We start from the raw sequence: 14,155 nt of genomic DNA, 5'->3' as shown, positions 1-14,155 counted from the left end.
AAAGATCCAACACTTTATTTTGTTTTTATTCAGTAAAATTATCTAAAAATTAAAATAAAACACGCGTTTAAATCGAAAATTAATCGCACTGTCGCCCTCTGCTGGTTCTCCTCGGTAACTACGCCACACAGTTTGAAAGCCGGGTTCTGATTGGTTGATTCTCTTCGCTGCGTTCAAAGACTGTTGGAAATAATGTGGATTTGTGTTTTTAATGCCCAATAAAAGTCGAAATGCAGACAAATAAGCGTGGATTTCTTTCTTGAGGTGATATTTTCACAAGTCACCTGGGACGAGGAGATCAAAATGCTGCAGATAATATTTCAGAGATAACGTGCTACATTTGTATTTTTCACGTACTTTTTCATGCATTAAAATCAACGTCAGTGAAGGATCCTGCGCAATAGAGTTCTTTGTCTGTATGGCTAAAAAAACTGGTTGTTGTTATTAAGCTAATTTGACAATAACACGCAGTCCTCTGTTAGAGATGAGGAGGGTAATGAGGCGTGTTGATATAATTTCCCAGCCTCCATGAAACAGCTGTTGGCGAGCACCTGAACGCAGCATCAGTATTGCTCATATCCTCCAGCAGCAGCAGCAGCAGCAGCTTCATCCACATCCACGCACACGACAGAGAGGCTCACACGCATCCGAGTGACAGAGACCCGCAGCATCATGACCATCAGGAACACTCTGCGGGACTACGGGCAGAGGTACCGACCGCGGATGGCTTGTCTTAAGAAGGTGGGTTCGAATCCTTTTCTCCATCAGTGGTGGGGATCACAGCCCCTCAGTTGTCTTGTACACTACACCTGCAGACGCACCTATACGTGCTTCACTCAGATGGATTCTCTGCTGTAACCCTGCATGTGCATGTGCTGGTATTTTTCAAGCAACTCCAATTAATCTGCATTCTCCACAAGGTTCTTCAGAGGAACCCCCTGTTTACTGGGGCTTTCAGATCATGCATGTTTTCAGGTATGACGTTTTCAAATCAAATCAAATCAGATATAGTTTATTGTCCCAATGGGGAAATTTATTTGATAGTACAATGTGCAACAAACAACAACAAAAAATCGTACACAACGACATATCCAGTAAGACCCCGAATAATAATGCAGAATAAAAGGGAGTTGAATATTGAAAACACTTAAAACACTAAAAGGATATAACACATAAGAGATGAGAAACAAAAACCTACTGACCAGAGTGTAAAAGGTGCCAGACAAAGTGCAAAGGTTTGAGATACATGTCAGAATCAACATGTTTCCTTATTAAGTCGTGTGATAGACATCGGGATGAATGTGAACTTGACCTAGAACGTTTTGATATTTCACAGGATGCTTTTGAGGAAAGTGCCATGTTAGAAATACACACATCAGAATGACAACACAGCAAATCGCGTGTTATTTTCCTTTCACAACCAAATGTTCCACTGTGTTTTTTTGTTGCAACCTTTTCACAGGGATAAGGTCATTTATTCTAATAAGCATTAAGCCTGGATCAGTATCGGTGGCTCCACATACACCAACCAGCTGCTGGAAGGAAGTTAATCCAGGCACCGTGTCTTAGAACACAAGCGTCTGGGTCCTGAGCATAGACTGGATTCATCAACATTTACAATCACGAGAGACAAATGAGCAAATCATGTTTTAAGAATCTGTCGACCACAGTGTCGTGCTCTCCAGGCGAGTCCCTCACTCCAAACTGATGTTCCAGGAGAACTTTGTGTTTTGGTCCATGAGAGCCGCTTTGGTCCGACTCAGCCTGCAGCTTGTCGCCTCTTCAGGATGACTTCAAAGCACAAGGCAACTTCAAACAGGCCCAGGAGTCTCACACACACACACACAAGCACACACATACATACACAACTTCACCCACACTGAATTATTGCACTGTACAGTTTCTTACTCTCCTCTACACACACACACGCACACAAACTGTGGGATCTGTGGGGTTCCACTGACATGATAACTAAAAATAAAACCAAGCAGTTTACAGGGAAGTGAGTCACCGCACACCTCCTCCCACACATGGCAAACAGCAGCCAGGAGATCAGGGCATTGAACAAACCCCTCGTGTCACCTCGAACCACGATCATGTGCAGCGTCGTCCTGTGAATGACAAATCTGGAAACCCCCCGACATGTGTTTCATCACGAGCTGTGAGTGTTCAGGTATATTAGAGGAAATGAGAAGCAACTTCCCCCTGAAATCTGTGGTTACATAGAAAAGGGGTGAACAGTGATGTTGTGCACATCCAACTAGAAGACAATGATCATCTTTGAGTCTATGTGCCCCTCATTTACCCACCTGTTGTCCAGGCAACCCGGGGACCTCTGCCCCCCCCCCCCCCCCCTCAGTGTCAGCAGTTGTTGTTGTTGTTGTTGTTGTTGTTGTTGTGGTAACCTCTCCTCACCTTGCTCTTGTCCGCAGGCTGAGAAGGTGCTGCTGGAGATGCAGGACCCCAAATCAGGAGTCAAGTCCCAGCTGCAGAGGCTGGTTATCACCACGATACCACACGCCATTACTGGTGAGGAGGAGACCCCCCCCCCCCCAACACACACACACACACACACACACACACTTGTGATGTTGATATTCAGCGGCTGCTTGAGTGTTTTCTCCTGCATCGTCTCGCTGGAGGATCCCAGAGCTGCAGCGACAAACTCAAGAGCTACAGATCTCCATCTCCATGACAACCCCCCCCCCCCCCCCCCGTCTCAGAGTCGGGAAAAGTAGGAGGACGATGATGATGATGAAGATAGAGAGAGCTGGAGGAAAACAAATAAATAAGAGAAAGAGACAGAGAGAGAAGGCGAGGAGGTGGAGGAGGTGGAAGAATAGAGGGAACCTGGAGTTCTACGTCATCCAGGCAGCTGAATAAAGGAAGGAATGAAGATCTCTTTGTTTCTCTTTCCTTTTCATTCCCCCTCTCCTCTCCTCTCCTCTCCTCCTTCCATCCTTCCTTCTCCTCCCATTAGCGGTGTAGGAACACACACACACTTACCTAACAACACGCACTCAACCCTCTTTTCTTGTTCGCTGTCGGAGCTGCTTTCATAACAGTCCTCGTACAAATATAGATGTTCATCTTCACTTGACTTGTCTGTGTATCTTTTATCCTCAGGTGAAGACATCATCTCCTGGTTGGCAGACCGATTCCAAATAGACACACAAGGTGAGAGATGAGGATGTAGATGAGAAAAATCTCATTTTAAAGCAACACAATGCAACTTTATTACCAGGAGCATTAATACTTATGATTAGATATTGTGAAACTGACTGAGAGTCGCAGCTTCAACTGTCAGAATCAGTTGAAGAGTGAAGCTGAACTGTAGATCAGTTAAAAAGACTCAGACGTTATTAAAACCAGAGTTTATCTCCAATATTCAGCAGGAAACGTTAAAAAATGTAAAGAATGCTGAACAGAGTTTGGTGGATTTGTTACAGCAGCAGCTCCTCTGGTTCAGGAAGCAGAGGATCATGGGTAATATCCAGAGTTCAGTTGAGCTTTAGTTCATTGAGTGATTTGCACAGTCCGAGCTCCGGCTTTGTTTTTATTCTACATGAAAACCACTTCATCGCTCGGACACTGAGCCCCATCACAATGAATCCCCACATGTGGCTGCAGAGGGCGCTGTTGTTCAGTAGAAGTTACAGAGTGTTGCTTTAAAACGTTATCATGTCAGGTCTTGATGTTTGTCCTTGTTGACTGTTGTCCATCTTCTGTCTTCAGAGGCGAGGAGTGTCGGCTCCATGCTGGTGGCGTTAGGATACATCTACCCTCTGCAGGACCACAAACGCCTGGTGATCAAACCAGACGCGTCGCTCTACCGCTGCCAGGTAAACGCACCATGCTTTCCCATTTTGGATACAGCTGTGGCTCAGGGGGGAGAGCGGATTTAGATTTACTGTCCTGTCACAATTCAGACTTTCTTTTGCCTTTTTGGTCCTTTTCAGACGCCGTACTTCTGGCCCACGCAGCAGTGGCCTGTGGAGGACACGGATTACGGTGAGTGTGAGCACGTTGTGTTATCTCAGGGCCTGTTGTCATCACTCTCTTAACGCTCTGTCATCTCCTCATACCGAAGCAATCTACCTGGCGAAGAGAAACATACGCAAGAAAGGAATCCTGGAGGTGCACGAGCAGGTGAGAGCGACACACGACGAGCGGCCCCGGGAGGAGCTCATACTGTTGGTATTTTACTGATGCTCTGGGTTTTTAATGCCCTCAGGAGCAGTACAACCGTCTGCACAAGTGGATGAATCACAAGTGGGATTTCATAGTGATGCAGGCTAAGGAACAGTACAGGTGAGTGTGAGACAACAACTCAGAGGCGTCTCAGAGACAAATCATGTGGTGGGGACCTAAATCTGTGTATTAAATGTAAGTGTGTGTGTGTGTGTGTGTGTGTGTGTGTGTGTGTGTGTGTGTTCAGGGCTGCTAAGGAGAGGAAGAAACCCGACCGTGTGGTTTTTGAGTGCCAGGAGAGAGCGTACTGGGTGGTTCATCGACCTCCGGTGAGACTCATCGACAGAAAGTATTACTCAGTTCTCTAACCATCACAGCTGAATCATTTCCTCCTGACAAACCAAGACTGAATATCAACCTGCTCAGACGGCACAGGCAGCTTTTAGGTAGAAGACTCACAAAGTCAGATTTATAAATGATTAGATGAGTCTATTGGGACTTTTCTTGAGGACGAGGGACGGTGGGAGGACTCACGGTCGTCCCCCATCTGAGGAAGTCCTCAGCCCAGTACTGCACACACATCTTCACGTAGATAACAGACAGAGAGGTCGGAAAATAAATTACACTCCACCTCTTAACTTCCCAGGGTATCTCATTATCTCTACCCATGATGCCTCATTACCATTACATGTCCAGTCGGAGGGAAAGGGCACGGCTGATTAATATTTCACAGTGCCAGGGAGGAGGTGGCGCGGCGGCTTGCAGCCTATCTGGAGTCCCGGTAAAGTGGGCGGCTGCTCTCCAGCCCTCCACAGCTCCCACAGGACCCGGGGTCACTCTGCTGTCAAGTGCATTGTGGTCGTTTGATGAAGTGCAGATGTGTTTTAAATACGCTCCACTCAGGCCAATATAAACTGGGAAGATAAAGGCCCTAATGCAGGTCCTTGATTAAAACAGGCTGGAGCCTCGGACATGAATTATTCAGGTCATATTGTGTTAATATGACAAAAACAACAGTTCTCTGGTTGAACACAAGCTCAGTTTGAACCCTTGTTGCTCATAGATAAAATATAATAAAGCTAACATGTACTTAACAGACACTTTTGTGTAATTTTCACCACAGAAGAAAAGCTCATGACTTTAATCAGATTATTGACCTTATTCTGAATATTGATGTTTACATGTTTCAGAGTCTGATAATGACGACACTGCCCCCTGCCTTCATCAGCTCATCCTGTGATAAACATATTCTCTGTTGATGTGTGTGTGCAGCCGGGGACGGTCAGTGCCATGGACTACGGACTGGACAGGCGAATAGACCCGAATGCAGACGAGGTAACAGGTGAGTCTCTGCATGTGAACATAAATCCTGTCAATCAGATTACAGAGTATGAGAGGATTTGATGCAGCTGCTTATCTGTCCTCTCCCTGTCTGCTCTGTAAACATTAATCCATCTTCCACTCAAATTAACCTCTTCTTCTCCTCTTCCTCTCCTTTTCTCTTCTCTTCTCTCCTCTTCTTTTCTCCAGGGATAATTTCCCATGGCTTCATGTTTTCATATCCAGATTTTTAAAACTGGTTACCAACACACACACACACATCAACACACACACACACACACACACACTCACATCTTAACCTAAAACTTAACTTCATCAGTAACATAACTTGTTCTTAAAACCAATTTCCACCTTTAAAGGTGAACTCCACAGATTTCACTCATTGAAGAGGATCTGTAAACATGAAAAAATACTGACAGTAAATGAAAATGGACTCTGGGTCTAGAAAGTGAAACCAGTGTCCAAGTGCCTGAAACCTGTATTCTCTCAAATTAACAGCAGAGGGCGACTCCACTGGTTTTATAAGAAGTCTGTCACAATAAAGACTTCTCTTGATTTATAATGTCAGTTATATAATAATAATAGAATAGTAGAAATGCCTGTACATACACACAAATAAATTGTGGATTTCTTTTTATCTGTGATATTATGAATAATCTGTGAAGCAAAGTTTAATATGTATTTTGTTTCCCCCTCAGGCAACAACACCAGACTTCTATGAGAGAATCGTGAGTGAGATTTAATGTGAAACTAAATCATTTTTCTCTCACTGTGTCGACTGTGATCCACGTTCACAGCCGTCATCTTCTCTCCTGCCTCCTGTAGATGATCTTCACGCAGCAGGCCATCATGAGGCCCAGAGTCAAGTCGTCCGTGTCCATCGGAGCGTGAGTGTCTGTGTGTGTCTGTGTGTGTCTGTGTGTGAAGAGCAAACACACAACAATCTTTGATTTACCCTACAACTGGCAGAGCGTTAATGGAGGACAGTTAAATTATTATTTGTACTTGTATGTTATAATGTAATAATATCAGATCAGTTTTCATCTACTTCCCCCTCTTTTCCTGCAGGTTGGTGAAACACTGCGCCACCTACAAAAGCCACGACCCCTTCCTCTCCTCGTGTCTTCCCAGTAACCCCTGGCTCACCGACGACGTCACCTACTGGAACCTGAACATGCCCAAGTGTGTCAGCTCACGATCCAAACAGTCACTGAGGTTCTACTACATTCGGAATGACTCTGTTTGAATGATTCTCCTCCTCTGTGGTTTTCAGTGTGGAGATCCCGACTAAAATGCGCGTGGAGAGGTGGACGTTCAGCTTCGGAGATCTGCTCTCAGACCCGAGGGGACGGGACGACTTCAGACTCTTCCTGAGGAAAGAATTCAGCGGTACGCCGGTTGATTGTAGAAATGTAACGGTCCATCATTGTCAACATTTCAGCCTGTAGAGTTAATTTTCTTTTATCTTCTAATTTGAACCTTCTCAGGTGAGAACTTGGCATTCTGGGAAGGCTGTGAGGATCTGAAGTGGGGCGCAGCTGCGACGATGAGAGAGAAAGCAGAACAGATCTACAAGTAATGTTTTCATTTCTGGCTTGTGTTTAATATAGGAACCAAGGTTCTTGATTGTTTCATTAGTTGATGACAGCGAACATAGAGTCACTTTGTGTGTGTTTCCACCAACCCGGTGATCTCAGGGCCTTCCTGGCTCGTGGTGCACCGCGGTGGATCAACATCGACGGGAAGACGATGGAGATCACAGTCAAGGGCCTGAAGCACCCGCACAGATACGTCCTGGATCCGGCCCAAACTCACATCTACATGCTCATGAAGAAGGTCAGTAAACGCACCACTGTGGAACCTTCCCCGGGCTTGTACTCGTCGCTCAACGCCACTGAGGCCCGATGTGTTTGTGCACGTTTTGCAGGACTCGTTCGGGCGCTACATGAAATCTCCGGTCTTTAAAGACACGTTGAAGAAGGCCGTCTGTCCTGAGGAGCACAAGTTCACGTGAGAGGCGACTTGTTCACTCATTTGTATTTAATCAACAACTTTTTCAGGCAATGTTTAACTTTTATCTTCTGTTTAAAACTGTTGTACAACTGGATTTGAAAGCCTTTAATGTTTTTTCACTTCCTTCCCTTCCCACCCTCTCTCTCCGTCTTCCAGTGACACTCAGCTGGAGCAGAATGCGAAGAACAGACGGCCGAGCCTCAGCCCCATCGTCCTCCGGCAGCAGGACCAAGAGATGAGGGCCAAGATGGCGGCCAACGCCCCCGTGGACATCACACAGGTCATGAGCAAACTCAGCCAGCAGGGGAAGGAGGCGCCTCCTGCTAAGACCTGAACACAAACATCGATCAAATCTACATGTCAATGGCATTTAGCTTTAGTTTGAAGAGTTGACCTGAGACTTTAAACACGTGTGAACTCACCTCCATGTACGAATGTCAGACCACCGGTCACATGTCTGTCCCCTCACACTGTAACTGTCTGTCATGTTGTTTCTCATGACTCATGTGTTGTTCATATCTCTACTTCTCTGTAGTGTCTGTAATACTCTGAGTTGTCTTCATCCTTCATAAACTAATAAAACATCCACATCCACAACATCTCATCTTCGTGTGTTTCTCTTGATTTGTCATTAAGTCTCTGTCTCTCCTCACTGTCTCGTCAAGTGTCACAGGATTCAACACGAGTGAGTGATGGGGTTCATCTCCACAGTGGAATTAATACTTTACCTTAGAATTTGTAACTGTTGTGCATGTGTACGAATTCCTTCCCCAATTCTCCAGAGCTCCCTCAGGACACATCTTTAAAAAGCATCAGCTGTCTCCTTTAAACTATTAGATTTGTCTCTTGAACTCTGCTGAACATTTTCCACAATGCCCTCATATCACTTTCTAGACTCCCATGATGCCCTCTGACACCTTTCTCTCGCCCTCTAACCTCACAGCTGTGCCGCTACACCACCCCTGTCCCCCACCTGGCTGTCTACTCTGGTTTCAACGACTCCCCCCCTCCCGACGCCTCACCCTCCTTCCCTTTCCTGGCCCTTACCCCGGCCTGCCCGTCCCCCATCAGCGTGGCCTTAGACAGCACCTCGGCGTCCGAGCGGCGAGCGGAGGCCAGTGAAGGAGAGAGAGGGGGGGACCAGGAGGCCCAGGTCCCCTCAGGTGGGAGCTCGTCCAAGTCTCGGATGCCGCTGTCGCTGCGCCGCCTGCTGAAGCGGGGCTGCACCCCCTCCACCGTGTTTGCCAGCTTGTCGCCTAAATACCACTCAGCTGCCGGGGCAAGTAGCCGCATCCAGCCAATCAGCCCTGATCAGCCCAGTCAGGCTCCTCCCAGACGGATTGGCAAGTGAGTGTTGACTGTTAACAGTCACGCAAAATCTACAACTGCAGTCAGAAAGATGTTTTGTCTTTTTATTACTTTCTAAATGTGATGAATTAATTTATTTATGAAATTTAGTGATTGAATCCTGAGCCTTCAAACTAAAGATAATCTCGTCCTTTCATTTTCGGGGTCAATAATAGAAAAGATGGCTGAAATAACACGTCTTTATTTGATCCTAACAGAACATGTGTCAGATGTTCATCTTATTTCCTTTTCTGCAACAGTTTCTTCCAGATTAAAGTGGATATTCCTCCCGAGTGTCGCATCTACCCCATCGAGTCCGAGGACGAGGAGGAGGAGAACCGGGCGTCCTCTCGGGGCGGAGTGGGAGCCAAAGAGATCATCTGCCCCTGGGAGAGCCTCACTCCCCACAACGGGACAGGCTAACACTGGAAACCAGTGTGGAGCAGACGCAGTGAGTGTATGGGCTGGCGGCAGATTTCCCACTCAGTGTTTATTGTCCCAGTCTAAACGTGGTCACATTCTCACCACCAGGCCACAAACAACAACATAGATACCAAACAATAACACAAGGGCAGACACAGAACTGTCACAGTGAGGCTCTACAGAGATTTGTCTATTGAACCAAACTACTTATGTTCAGTGTTCGGAGTCCGACCGATGTATTGTCGATTTGATCAGAAACATATTAGTATCTGCGTTTATGTTCGACAATATGTGAACTTTCATTTTACCGAATAAACAACGCAGAAATATGTTTTAATTTCCTTGATTCAATTTCGATATATTTGGTTGAATTTGTGTTTTATTTTTATTTATAGCTACTTAGGATTCATGATTTGGGTTAAACTGTAAAATATCAAGTCTCAGTTACTTAAAATTTCAATTACTACAGAATTATTGAATTTGTTCACCCCCATCAGACTCTAGTATTCAACTTTCACTGCCTGTAGGTTTTAAAAGGCCCAGCTCCATGTCTGCTGTAGCAGAATCCTCCTCCTCCTCCTCCTCCTCCTCCGCTGCCTGAACAACCTTCACTACACAACACTGAGGTTATGAGTCTTCCAGAACAGACCCTCCTCTCTGAGAAGAGTCACCAGAGGAAACTGTCAAAGTTTCTGATTTACTTTAAGCGTTTTTTTTATCTTTTCGTTTAACCGCTCGTGACTTTTCCTGAGATTTAAATCTGCTTGTGACGGCCACCAGGCTGTTTCTTCACACAACAGAGAATATTCAGTAGCTCGGATAAGACAAAAGAAAAAACAGACACACACACAGAGAGATCGGTAATTTGCATGTCATTAAAAAATGCAAGCCCCTCCTCGAGTCGTTCATATCCTACAAAAAATTACATACGGCATTAAGTCAATGGAAGCAGAAATGACCAAAGCAACCAAATTACTGTAAATATCGATATATGACACCAGAGGATGGCGCCACTGTACGGTCGTCTCGATACATGCACGTTTTGATAGCATCAAATAAATATTTAAAATCAGATTCAGCAGAATAAATATCACACATTCAATCTTCGACTTTTTAGTTTGCTCCATGTCCCATCTGCTAACATGGAGGAGGTGGGTTTTCACCTCATTGTACAGTCTCTGTTTTAGACATATCTGTAATCACTTCACAAGCCTGCAGGCAGTTCAGTGTTTGATACTCACACGTTTTGAGACGAGTATTTTCCTTTAACTTCGGCCCTTATCGTCCCCTGATCTTTACAGATGTGAGCCCCAGATGTTTAGTGAGTGTTCGAGCATCCAGGAGCCTCCGGACCCGAGCTGTAGCTTTCACATTCAAACCTCGTGTCTGTTTCCGACCAGTAGCCCCACAGCAGCCTTATCCACCTACACACCCCTCAGAGTTGTGTGTTTTTTGGAGAATCAAGTCAGCGGCACGACAACAAAAAGTGTGACGGAGCAGAAATGTGAATAATTATTTTTGTGATTGCCAAGGAGAGCGAATACATTAATGTTTACATTCTAGTCCGTGATAGGCCCAGGGAGATTTGGACATATAATGACTCTACCTGTGCACATGCCTGCTAAGATTATAGACAATGTATTTATATATTTGCTGAATCCGTTCTACGAAGTGGAGAAGTGTTCTTGTGCTGCTAAATAGACGTAGATGCCTCATCCCTAATTTACCTCTTTATGGCTTTTTATGTGAAAACGCCTGAACAGATGCATTTCAGGTGAAGTGAGAGCCACTCGAGTTCATGAATGAGGTTTGTAACAGAGTAATAGTTTTGTATTTGACTCCCCTGCTGTTTTGTAGCTGTTGTTTACTGTTTACTACCCTGAACGAGGTGTTGATGTACTTCTCACATGTCCCCCCCCACATAGATGGTGGTGTGTATGTGTGCGTGTGTGTGTGTGTGTGTGTGTGTGTGTGTGTGTGTGTGTGTGGTTGCGTGCGTGCGTGTGTGTGTGTGTTTGGGGGGGTTACAATGTGAATTAACCGTTGGAATGTATTATCTTTACCATGTTTACAGAAGCAAGAATGTGAAATATACCTTGAATTTGATGTATTTGATTTGTACATTCCATGGCTTGTGTCAAGTGCCTCAATTAATAACTGTGTCTTAATAAAAACTGTCAGTTTACTCAAATCAATGACAAACATTTTTTCTCAGTTGTGGAACTTGAGGGCCACTGGTGAAAGGGACCTGAAAAACTAAAAGAAGTCAAAGAAACAGAATTCTGTTCAAGGCCGAAACAACGAGACAGAAATTTCAAATTAAAGTATATAAATGGCTGCAAACCACCATAATTTAATTGTAATAATAAACAAGAAAAGAAAGATTTGATTAAAAACAAACACTGTATACAATATCTAATATTAATAATAATAATAATATATCTGAATAAGACTAGGCTTGACATATGTGTAATGAGCCCTTTGGGTGAATTGACCGTTTAAATCAACTCTTATGTAACTGAAGTAGTTCTTCAGAAGTAAATCACTCCAGCTTCAGTAGGTGTGATGACAGGGAACAGCCACTAGGTGGTGATAAAGCAACGTCAAGTAGAGAAAGGCAGGCGCGCACACACACACACACATACACACACACACACACACACACAAACACACACACATACACCAACTGAAATGTAATCTAAGATGTTTAATGGATATGTGACGTCCAGCTACATGATGGATCACTGAAACCTTTAATATCTAACAAAACAAACCACATTTTCCATTTTCTCTAATATTTATGTACATTTTTCCTCAGAGGAAACTGGAAAGCATCGTTCAGGTTCCTCATCTAATTTCCCAACGGACACAGAACCAAGGTCACACTTTTTCCTGAGGGTATAACCACCATACGACAATCTGATATCCGAACAGATCACTGTGACTTTACGTGGATAAAAGCAATGTCTTTGAACCTCCTTGTTAACACCGTCTCACACCCACCGACTGATCTGAGGTCAGTGAACCGAGGCTGGAGCCCGGCTTTGATCTGTCTGGGTGTTTTTTCTTTGGTTTTCTCTGAATAGAAACGTCCGATCGCTCCGATCTCACAACAGCCGCACAGGGACGTCCACACGCAGTCCAATCATACATTAGCTTAGCGAGGAGCAGGGAATTTATGCAACTCACTTAACATTCATCTGAGGTGTGCATATATTAAAATAGATTTGTGCGGGAGCATCTTTTAATGAAGCTCTTGGTGTTTGGTGTTACACCTGAATGAGTTTCTCAGACGCTTAAAAAAAACGACTTGGTTTCTTCTTCTCCTGACGTGGAGCCTTTGAATGAATCTGGACAGAGATTCGTCATTATCTGATTTCTGTTCAAACGCATTGATTTCCCTGCTGGGCTGATTGTGTACAGCAGAAACCCAAATTGCAAACAGGAAATTGAAGCTGCTATTTAGAAATGATTAGATAATATATTTTAAAATTGATATTTGAAAAAAATGTGGTTCAAATTCCTTTCAAGATTCACAGCTTAGCATTAAAGGAAATATATTTAGGAGCTAGTGAAAGATAAAGGCTAACTCACTTATTAATCACGTCTCCTCTGTATTCGGACCATAGACTGTAAAGATGGACGACATGACTGCATCTACATGTAAATCCCACCTCCTCCATGTTGATGGATGGGACCTGGAACAAACCAAACAGTTAAAAGTAAACATTCAATAGGTGTGTCTCAATCTCAATGTGCAGACTCTGACTCCAAATGCACAAAATGACGTCTTTCAGCAGATGACTTCATTTAGAAAGCTTCCTGCCTTTGATTTGAGTCAAACATGCATGGAGCCACTTCCTCTTCGTCTGATACAAATGCAAAACCAGTTCAGCATCAACAGGAAAGCAAAACATTTTGTGTGTTTGCTTAACAAACACACGCATATACACACAGCCACAGTGACACCTTGCACACACACACACACACACACACACACACACACACACCAACAAACACAAAGATAGTCTCTGCAGATATAAACATGTGTCGGCCGCTGTGTGTGACCTCGCCGTGACAAGATGAATGACCAAATCAGAAGCGTAATGAAACGCTGCACATTCGCCTGCTGCTGCTTCCCCATGTTCTCACGTGTGTGTGTGTGTATGTGTGTGTGTGTGTGTGTGCGCGCCCAGGACCTCAATCAGAATCACAGGTGACCTGGCGTCTCTCTCAGCCTCCTTGGTTTGACAAAAGAAGATAATTACCAGTGACCGACGACCCCCCACCTCGTAAAATCTACCGAGGAGTGAGAGCGAGTGATGGGGAAGAGGAGTAATGACCTTGAAACTTCCACCGTATCCAGGTCAACTTTAATGGCCTTCTCTTATTTACCTCCGTTAGCCCTTGACCCCTCACGCCATCATGACCTCCTTTAAATCTCCTGCGAAGCTCATGTCTCAACTCACATATAAACACACACAAAATAGTGAAATGCAGTAAAGGCTGTACTGATCCATATATCAAAACACAGAGGTGCCTTTTTCCAGGAAGTCCAGAGAACATAATAACAACATCAGTTAATTTAAAGGTAATAACATGTACACCAATGCTCCATACTACATGTAGTTCCTATTAGTTGATTTGCAGTTTTTGAAGTTTGAGGTTTGTTGAGGTTTCTGAAGATGTTTGAAAATCTTCTTCAGGTGAAACCTCTTCAAAGACCTCAACCGAGTCCATTTGTGTTTGTTTACACCTTCAGCTGTTTCCTCGCCACAGAAATGAGAGCTGCTGTCTGATTGGTCAAACACTTAAAATTATTTAAAATGTCTTCAGCAGA

The 14,155-nt window shown here is 44.4% G+C and overlaps 2 protein-coding genes across 2 annotated transcripts; both read left to right on the top strand.

Moving 5' to 3' along the window:
• Window positions 1–596: 596 nt before the first annotated feature.
• Window positions 597–8,144, top strand: LOC133931948 (regulator of G-protein signaling 9-like). Its single transcript, XM_062378921.1, has 17 exons — window positions 597–741; window positions 2,433–2,529; window positions 3,127–3,177; window positions 3,736–3,842; window positions 3,960–4,011; window positions 4,091–4,149; window positions 4,235–4,311; window positions 4,439–4,520; window positions 5,464–5,526; window positions 6,231–6,260; window positions 6,358–6,419; window positions 6,601–6,714; window positions 6,806–6,921; window positions 7,020–7,107; window positions 7,230–7,368; window positions 7,460–7,542; window positions 7,702–8,144. Exons 1-17 carry the CDS (start codon window positions 673–675, stop codon window positions 7,877–7,879), a joined length of 1,467 nt encoding a protein of 488 aa, XP_062234905.1. The 5' UTR covers window positions 597–672; the 3' UTR covers window positions 7,880–8,144.
• A 338-nt stretch (window positions 8,145–8,482) lies between these two features.
• On the top strand, window positions 8,483–11,458 carry LOC133931837 (regulator of G-protein signaling 9-like; the record flags this gene model as incomplete). Its single annotated transcript, XM_062378782.1, has 2 exons — window positions 8,483–8,892; window positions 9,153–11,458. Coding segments are annotated over 2 exons (573 nt in total), but the record flags the coding sequence as incomplete, so codon positions are not given.
• Between the last annotated feature and the right edge of the window lie 2,697 nt (window positions 11,459–14,155).

The sequence above is a fragment of the Platichthys flesus genome, chromosome 20 (assembly GCF_949316205.1).
Source record: "Platichthys flesus chromosome 20, fPlaFle2.1, whole genome shotgun sequence".
Lineage (NCBI taxonomy): Eukaryota > Metazoa > Chordata > Actinopteri > Pleuronectiformes > Pleuronectidae > Platichthys > Platichthys flesus.
Note: the sequence above shows the minus strand (reverse complement) of the source record. Positions and strands in the feature narration are given on the sequence as shown.